Genomic DNA, 10,051 nt, shown 5'->3' with positions numbered 1-10,051 from the left:
ATATATATATATATATATCTTCACTCAGGAGAGATTGGATACAGGACACAAGCTTCTGACTTCCTAGTTTGCCCTGTGAATGTGGTGAGGCTCCAGGGAGGTAAATAATTGAAAGGGGAGTCAGCAAAATATAGCCGTCTGATCATATTATATAATTATCATCTCTGTGTTTATGTTCTTTCCCCAGCACTTGCCATGGATGTTTTTGCCTTCTTGAAAAGACTTTCCCAAAATATGTAATACATGTGCATATACGTAATGTACATCATTTCGTTAACAGCCATCTATAATCTCTCAAACGTCTGTTTCTATTGTCTTTCACAATTTAGCATTAAAGGACAATTTTGGTCAATTTCAACATGTAGCTCAGTTTGTTTAAATTTGGAGTGCTGCCAGTAGAGAGAAAAACGAAAACAATTGGTGCTGCCTACACCGGGTTATCCTCCTGCTAGAGTTAGCACCCAACAGTCTTAAACAGGGCAAGTTTTACACGTGTTTTTAACCTCTAAACATGTTTAAAATGTCATTAAAGGTGCCTACCCATGTGAAGTGGTTCCTTCCGAGTGAACACAGTAAATCTGACAGCTGTAGATAAGGCAGGAAGGCATAAAAGTTGTGTTAATTCAGCTGTGTTTAGTACCTGTGTTGAGACGGCTGTTACAGAGCTTAGGGGACGTCTACAAACACTGAAAAGAGAGAAAACTAAAATATGTAGGCTATCATTTTAATGATTAAATAAGGTAGTGTCTCCCTACTTACCTCAATTATAACGTGTCTCCTGCTAGTTGTACTACAGTACTTTAAAAAAAGAATAAGCATATGCTTATTTTTGAAAAGATGTTTGTATCTTTTTTCTGTGTTGTAGTTTGTAGACGGTCCTAAAGCACTCCTTGCGGTATCAACACAGGAACTAAACAGACATGAATTAGCACACATTTCATTCATTACTTTCACATCTACAGCAGTCAGATTTACTGTGTTCACTCGGAAGGAATCACTGCACATGGGTAGGAACTTGTAATGACATTTCGAGCATGTTTAGAGGCTAAGAACATGTTTAAAACTTGCCCTGTTTAAGACTGTTGGGTGCTACCACTAGCAGGAGGATAACATGGTGTAGGCAGCACCGATCGTTTTTGTCTTTCTCTCTACTGACTCCAAATTTACAAACAACAGAGCTACTTGTTGAATTCGACCGGAATTCTCCTTTAATTGGCAGTAAATATATGTCATTTTTTTCATCCGTAGTATGCAATTGTGCATTTTTGGCAGTGTGAGACCGAGATATATTCAGTCATCACAAGGGACAGGTCTCTCACTATGTAACACATCTCTTACGTCAGTCTCTATCGATTGGATCCGGTCCCAGGGAAGCAAAGCTGGCAAGAAACTGAGATAAGAGGGAACCAGGCCTGTTGGCTGGTTGGGTGGCTGGCTGTTCAATTTACTGTATGGTTGGCTGACAAGGTGTTTGGCTGCTGAGTGATTAAATTACTCACACACAAACATCCTAACAGAAGTGAGGTTAACCGCAGGGTTGGTCAGATGGATGATGCTTGTTGGCAAATGTTTGACAGCCATTGTGATGTCACATCATTAGAGTTGGACATTATGTTCATATCTTAATGACAAACACATCTGTATACATTTTGAACTTGAACATGTCCATTTAATGTGGATGAAATCACAACCTTCATGTTCTTTGGTCTTGTATATAGTTCAATTGTTAGTTGAAACGGTAGTGTTGTCTTTGCTATTGGATGGACACATGGTAAGCCTTGTGTTAACTCTTAAAGGTTCATGTGAATCATACATCCCACCCCTGCATTATACCCAACACATTGGTGATTTTACCACGTAAGCTTCTGTAACAGCCAGAGATAATCCTCATACAATGACACACTTTCAGTAATGATTTTGACAGCCCTTTATCCTTCTTGGATACAGCATGGAAACTTTTATAGATAGTGGAACATTTCGTAATAGTTTTTTTTTAATTCACATTAATGAATTGATTTTAGACTATCGAGCTCATAATATGTCTCTTTATTAGCAGCGTTTTTAATTATTGAGCGAGTCTTTGTCTCTGATGAGCAGTCATACAAAGACTTTTTCCCCAGTATTAGACAGCCAGAGAATGCTGAAAGTTTTAAAACAGCAACACAATCAAAACATAACAATTTAACAAATAAAATGAAGAGCAATTGGAGTCATTGGTACCATTAATCTTTTCAATATTGTATTGTATTGTATCGTACTTCATATCGATGTTTTCTGACTGATCTGGTTGGATGCATATGAGAGTTGTTATAAAAATCACATACTATGATTGTCGTAAATACAATGACAGAAAAGTGTTTGATATTAGGGGTGTGTGTGTGTGTGTGTGTGTGTGTGTGTGTGTGTGTGTGTGTGTGTGTGTGTGTGTGTGTGTGTGTGTGTGTGTGTGTGTGTGTGTGTGTGTGTGTGTGTGTGTGTGTGTGTGTGTGTGTGTGTGTGTGTGTGTGTGTGTGTGTGTGTGTGTGTGTGTGTGTGAGATGTCACCCCAGGCCACAGAAAAAATAAAAATATATCTTGTGTGCGTTTGATACATGATGTTTTGCATATTTTTTACTCTGTATAATTTAACAAAATATTTCATGCCGCTTTTGTATGAAGCACATTGTGTTACATAAACTTGTATGAAAAGTGCTGCAGAAATAAAGTTTGATTGATTGTGTTGGCACTTGGCAACTGCTGGTGTTGTCTACCTCACTTTGATTGTTTTTTGGAATCCATTCTCAACTTGTGCACATTTTCCCCCTCTAAAGTGTATTGAGCAAAGCCAGACGGGGCTTATCCCGCACCAGACTCCATGCATGCTTTCCGTTCTGCTGAACTCAGACTAGAGGTGACGTTATGTTCCCTGGGAACATTGAAGGTCTTCTGATCAGAATTCCCCATTGTGCCAGAGTATCTGTTTTGTCAGTGGTAGGTGGAGCATAATGTGGCACATCCCATGAGTAATATTTTGTCGTGTGGCAGCACACGTCTCAGTGGCCACTGACGGACCAGGAAACACTGTGCTTACATTTACACCTACAGAGTTTCCTGGATTAAGCTCATACCATGGTTACATTTTATTTCAATGTTTCCATCTATTTTTGTATCTTGATTACTATCCGGCATTTATTGAGCAGTCTATTTTCTGTTGTATTGAGCCAGATTTACTTCACAAATTTGACCTGCAGCTTTGCTTATCACTAGTTTCAGACAGCTTTGGTGGCATATTTAAAATCAAACAGTATAGCATCATAGTGGTCATTACTAGACATAAATGATCTTTCTGGAACCACACAGGAAACAGTGTTAGGCACATATAGTCTGGCTCTCTTTACTTTGTAGATATAGCTAGAGACACATCTGCCTTCTGTCAACATCAGCTATTGATGTCACTATATAGTAGGTTTTTTTTTTTACTCAGTTGGAAATCCTTCTGTTGTCACCCTCCTCCTGTAGCCCAATCATATCTGTGCTTTGTAGCCATAATGGCCAATTGCCTCCCTGGCCTGGGGGCTGTGGGTGATAGAGTAGGGGTTTATTTTGGACAAAGCTATGTGACAGGTTGCATCATGTGTTCTTAAATTGTACCAACCAATGTGAGGTCGAGGGCACAACAAACTTGTAACGTGTGCATGCTTCACTAAACAGGCACAACAACAACAAGCAGAGAATACATGATCATGGTACATTAACTGTTGTTAATACAGTAAAACTAACAGATTTGCGGAAGTGGTATATTAAGAAGCTTAAAAAATAGGACAATACCCATGAAGTAGGAATAGTTTCACACCAGCTTTGTGCACTCTGCTTGTAAACATTGGTTCATGTGATTGGAGCAGAATGGGAAATTATAAATGTGGCCAGCAGCCAAACTCTGTTCAAAGACCTCAAAGAATTAATTTAAATTTGGTTTCAGAGGTCTAGTTATATTTTAAAAAATAAGTGTTTTTTACACATCCGTTTTAATTCTGTTTTATCTTTTGTTTTAGACATACATTAAGTTAAATGCTTGTTTAAATAGTACATTACACTACACTGCAATACAGAAAACAAGTACAATCAGTACTTAAATCAGTTTTACTCGCCCTTGGTGTGCTTTGGGTGAAAGAGCTCCAGTTACTAGAGATTCATTTCTTGCTGCTTTTCTCCCTGCAGCTGACATATTACTGCTCCTCATCAAGGCACTGTCAGAGAGCAACACGGCTCATTATCATGCAAATCCACTAGCAACTGGGAAACACATGCACACACATTCACACTCATACACACAGACTTACAAGTGCACACAGACACAATCACAGATGGCGTCATTCATTGTACGTGGCATTCTAACAGGACAATGATTATGGTAATATATGTGTGGAAATCTGAATGCTATTGAAGACATAGTCATAGTAGTAAGCCAGTAATTAAACAGAAATTAATGAAATTAAATGAAATGTAACTTCAGTGTGGATGGGTGGAGGTGACTGGCATGTTGGGGCTAAAACACATAAGGCCCTGATACCATCTACGTATCACATATCTTTTCAGCATGTGGCTGTCATCGTCACCTTTTGTTTCCACTCTCTCCTGCTTGGCAGCAGAGCCTCTCTGTGATTGGTTGAAGGGACTAAAAAAAAATCCAATCGTGGCTTGTGTTGGATCAAGTACACAACACACGGCAGGAGAACAGCACATTTGTAGTTGGTGAGATGTGGTGTCTGATCATGTTATATGGCCTTTGTAAAAGACTGAATATTGGATATTTTTAAAATTCACAGAAGTGTATTAAGAAGTGTATTCAAATATAACAGTATTCTGCAGTCTGTCCCAACCTGTTATTAAAACATAAGCTGTCAAAATAACTGGACTGAAAGAAATTGTAAGATAGGATCCTACTATCACCTGTCACAAACCTATATTATACCCCTTATACCCCATCTTATCGGCGTGCCTGTCAGAGCCGCCGTTAGCTCACTGCCACCCTGTGGTGTTTATAGATCCTATTAATGTGGGTCTAAAATAAGCTTTGTACATCATCATGCCTAGTTGAAAGACACACTGACTATGGAGCCAAGCTGACCTGACTGACTTCTATTGATTTCTCTCTGTGTTGTCTTAAGCTCAGTTTCAGACCAAATTTTTGTGACGAGACGAGTTAAAACTTTCGAATACTTGGTGCACGCCATCTCTAACGTTCTGAAACACCAACACAACGCCATCTCCATAGCAGCAACTCTTTGTACTTCTGGTCTCACTTCCGACTTTCAAGCATTTTTGTAGCTGGATATGTAATTTGTTGTGTCTAAATATGAATGTTGAAACGGGCCAGTTCAGACCACTGCAACCTTTCCCTGTTTCGTTCTAAAACGGTTTTGTCTTAACACAGATCTTTGGTCTCAACTGGGCTTAAGAGAACAGCTGGGAGTATTAAGGGTTTTAGAGGTGTGAAATACATATTTCCTGCAGTGTGTGTGTGTGTGTGTGTTTGTTTGGGGTGTGTGGGGGGCATATATTTTTATTTTTTCTGTGGTTATGGCCTGGGGTGACATCAGTTGTTGTACAGTGATTTCTCCTAGCACATTTAGTTCTGTTTTGGCCACCCATGCCGCAGTAATTGGAGACGGTGTCTCCGTGGCTGCTTTAAATATTTTGGCAATTAAGGGGAGTCAGGGGCTCACTAATAACGAGGTTGGTAATTGAAAAGGGTTCATGGTTTTCGTCTCTGTGTGATTAAGTGTTGTTACACTTCTGCCTTTGTGCAAACCAGTATCGATTTTCAAACTGAGCAAGGTTTGGTTTAGTTTAAAGGTTAGGTTAGGGTCGGGCTAAGTTCATCTTAGGTTTAGCATGTCTGCTGATGGTTAAGGCTGCATTTTGGGGCTGGCAGATGAGTGTGTGTGTGTGTGTTTGGGTGCTGTGATTATTGTTTCAAAACACTATAATTTAGTAAAGAATATGACTAATATGCACCTTTGCTGCTATGCATCCTGTAAGCTTTATGTCTCCTCGAGTTGGATCTTTCCAGGACACTGATATCAGGCAAATTATTCTCACTAAGGTCATATAAACCTCTTTTTTAATGAGTGTAGCCAGCCTCTTGACGTTGCTATGAAACCCCACCTTTTATGGCATGGACCATAACAATGAATATGTTTTCCAATACAGACTAATTAGTTTGGGGATAAAATAACGCATATATAAACCCCTTATTAAGTTCTAATGATACCTTGCTTATTAAGAAAACCATCAGAGGTTAATCTGCTTTATAAGCTATACTGTTATCACATCTGTTTGTCAGAGTATGTAATTGTGTTCTGGGATACATTTCAAACAAGAGTTGTATTATCACATACTGCTTATCATTAAGAACACTTAATTATATTTTCTTTTCGATCATAGTCTGAGCTGTTTCTCTTGACTGACAATGTTTAAGTGATGTGGGAATTGGCTGTCGGTGTTGGCCATCTGCAAAAAAAAAAAGTACTTGATCTACTCCAACACAAACCCAGAGCTATGGAGTGATTTGGTATGGGTAGAAAATAAAAATGAAAAAAACAAAAAAGATATTTGGAGTGTTAGAGGAAATGGAAGGATCTCCATGCAAGTCTTATCGCAGCCAAGCCAATCTTTGGGGGTGTGTGGGGGGAACATTATTTATCCCTTCACCAAACGTGTACTAGTGTAGTTTATAACTGTATCTTTCACTCATCTAACACGGAGCCTGCTACGGCATCTGAAAGACATATGCCCGCAGGCGTTTAAGTTAATAAAATTAAAGTTAAATTGTGTATAAGGTTATATAAACCAGTAAAAAATCATGGTGAAAATTTGGGGAAAAAATCTATTTGTATATGATACTAACGTATCTTTATATATTTCTTCTCTGTCTTTTGCTCTCTCTCTCTCTTTCTCGCTCTCTCTCACTCTCTCCTGTTGTTCTCAGGGTCTAGATGAGGAGGCACTAGTTGACCATGGGAAGACCAGCTTCACCACTCACACAGACTATGAAACGGAAGATTTGGAAAGTAAGTTTAATGCCAGCCAGCCTAAAAGATTTTTCTTCTATGTGCTTTTTTAATTGATGGAAAGGGTAGGTTCCTAAGCCAGCACATAAAGTGGCTTGGTTGCCAGTTAGCAAGATTGTGTTGCCTTTACTATTTCTGTTAAACAAATGCCTACATTTTATTTTAATTCTTCAACTGTTGCTGATCATGTTTATGTGCCTGTCTCATAAGGAGGTGTGTTCAGGTGAATTTTTGGCGTATTGCTATTTTGAGGCAGCAGGAAGTGATTGTGCCATTGACCAAAAAAACACCTGATCCATAGTCAATAGCGCAGCATTTCATTGTTGTTTTAACAGCAAATTAGTAAAATGCGCCGTACAAAAAAAACAAACAGCGGAAGCACATTATGCTTGTTACACACACACACACACACACTCACACACACACATGGAAGCGCAGCAGCACACAAACATGCAAAATATTACAAATAAAAATATGAATGTGCAAATCCGTGGTAATAACAATGCGCCTGGCTTTTAAAGGGAACGAGAGATCACACTCCAATTGGATTATTGCATGTTACGCCCCAAACACACCTATGAATTAAAGAAGACATTAAGTACAACCCGACCCTTTTTTTACGTGCCAAAAACGGATTTGGACACGCCCTAAACACACCTGTGCCATACGTTTCACGCCGTGTGCTTAGATTGTTAAAATAGAGCCCTATGTGTGACACACCAGGCTAAGTAGACTTGAGACACTTGGGATATTGTTGCTTTTGAGATTTTGTAGTAGGGCTGGGGTGGGGAATTATTGGATATTACTGAATGCTGACTTTCAGTACAATCACAATAATCTCAATCCCAGTTAATGATTCCAAGCAAAATGTAATTGAAAACTAACGGTAGCGATTTACATGTGTGATGAATGTTTAGGTTTTCTTCTCTCTATATGTGCTATATTTTAATGTACATGGATAGGGAATCTATTCTAATACGTTTTAATGATGTAAAAAACATATGTTTGATGTAACATCTAATAAAGTGTCAATGCTGTTCACACATGTAGAGAAAATTGCAGCACCAAAAATGTCATTACCACGACAATATCTCCCTCAGGCATTTGCTACTTGTCCTCCCCCCCTTCCCCCCTGCAGCACACTACACTTCATATCATCCATCCTCTCCTCAATAATATCTCAATTTATCCTATTCTCTACTTTTTTTGACATCCCTGGAGGCCTCTGCTTTTTGTCCAGCTTTCTGTCAAATTTTTTCACTTGTATCTTTTCTTGCTTTTTCTCCATCTCTGTTTCTCTCCATCTGTTCAGCTCATGTGTCATTTGTAGGTTGCCTTTCTTCTGAGTGCTGCTTCTTGGTTTCATTTATCCTGGGTTCCCTCTCAAATCAAAGAGCGATGACTCATCTGTGAAAAATGAGTATTGGCAGAGAGTGTAGGGCGAAAATAGGGCATTTGCGTTTCGGAACACAGTTCCTGTGTGGCAGTAACAATAATGAGGGGAAGTATATAAAATATTTGGGAGAAAGCAGAGGGTTGAAAAAGTTAAATGGCGTACTCTGGTTTCCTTCAAGTAGATTATCTCTCACTCAAACGAAATGGAAAGAAGTTCTGTCTTCTGTCTCAAATGTTAGTGTGTCTGTCTTTTCAGTTTTTACAACTGGAACTGTGACACTCTTGTTGTAGGCTTAAATTGTAAGTTTTACAATGTAGCCTTGGATTTTGAAATTGAATTTAGTCCATTGCATTTAGAATTCCATTTGTAATATTGTGGTCCTTCTGGGAAGAATCTGACATAGCACTTCCTTTGTCAGATGATTAGCTTTACTTGCTAACAGAGGCGGAAATCTGCTGTGTGTGTGTGTGATGGCAAGAAATAGACAGGAGATGTCAAGTTTAACACGTTTTACAGCAGAAGACTGTTATAAATGGAACCTGTTGTAGATATAAAAACTGTTATTTATTTGTCTAAAGTCAATACAATATTCGTCAAATAACATTACTTTTTTCTGTTTACCACCTGATTAGTAGAGTCAATTTGTATCATAATACTTAATGTAACTGAAATTGTAAACTGTATGTCTATTCCTTCTTTTGTGCTATTTTACCCTGTATTATGTTTACAAAATGCTTTCTTGTTTTTCCTCTTTTTTTTCTTTTTCCAATTTGTGTAAAACTTGGTGTACAGGAAATGTGTCTGAATTAGCATTGCGCTTTTCTTTACCCAAGGTCACAGAGCAGTGTACGTAGGCGTCCATGTCCCTCTTGGCAGGGAGAGCAAACGGAGGCATCGCCACCGAGGACACAAACACCACCGAAAGAAGAAAGAGAGAGACTCTGAGGAGGGGAAGGAAGATGGCAGGGAATCCCCCACTTATGGTTGGAAACACTCATCCTAACTATCTTAATGCCCCAATTTCTACCAAATCCCACAATGCTTTTTTCAATTTCTCTAAATCTGTCTTTCTACTGCATTTCTATCACATAGTACTTTAGTACATAGTACCTTGCCATTAATGTCTACTTTTAGAGCCTTCAACTTTGTTTATTTATAAACTGTTCTGAATAAAACATTTCAGCTCTAAAAGGCATTAAAGGTCACTGGGAACTAGTATCTGACACTGACTGAAGGCTATGACATTTTAAGCAATGTGTGCATGTGTTTCTGTGAGAAAGTGCTGCATCACCTCAACTGCCAGACTCGTAAGCACCCAAACAATCCATTGAACTCTATGAGGGGTTATCAAGTCCTTTATGACACCAAAAAAAAACCTGTATTGGTCCTGTTATTATGTTAAGCATGTTAAGACTGACGGCACACAGCATCACGATTTAAACGACAGATATTCTGAAACACTTTACCCATCTACACAGGTTGACCTAATTGTTGTGCCTAAAACACAAACACACACAGGTGTAGCGTAACGGTAAGCAGCAGGAAAATCAATATAAAGTGTACTCAACTTGTGCAAAATACACACCAGACCCCCTCACGGTGT

The 10,051-nt window shown here is 38.8% G+C and overlaps 1 protein-coding gene across 13 annotated transcripts in view; it reads left to right on the top strand.

Moving 5' to 3' along the window:
* Positions 1–10,051, top strand: part of LOC116701234 (sodium bicarbonate cotransporter 3) — a 45,846-nt gene that overhangs the window by 7,974 nt on the left and 27,821 nt on the right. For all 13 annotated transcript variants that reach the window (XM_032534821.1, XM_032534829.1, XM_032534828.1 and 10 more), the window contains exons 2-3: positions 6,971–7,052; positions 9,282–9,431. In XM_032534821.1, the coding sequence (XP_032390712.1) occupies positions 6,971–7,052; positions 9,282–9,431 (232 nt within the window). The remainder of the gene's footprint in view (positions 1–6,970; positions 7,053–9,281; positions 9,432–10,051) is intronic.

Source organism: Etheostoma spectabile, chromosome 14 (genome assembly GCF_008692095.1).
Source record: "Etheostoma spectabile isolate EspeVRDwgs_2016 chromosome 14, UIUC_Espe_1.0, whole genome shotgun sequence".
In the NCBI taxonomy this organism is placed as follows: domain Eukaryota; kingdom Metazoa; phylum Chordata; class Actinopteri; order Perciformes; family Percidae; genus Etheostoma; species Etheostoma spectabile.
The sequence above is the reverse complement of the archived record's forward strand: the minus strand, read 5'-3'. Positions and strand labels throughout refer to the sequence as shown.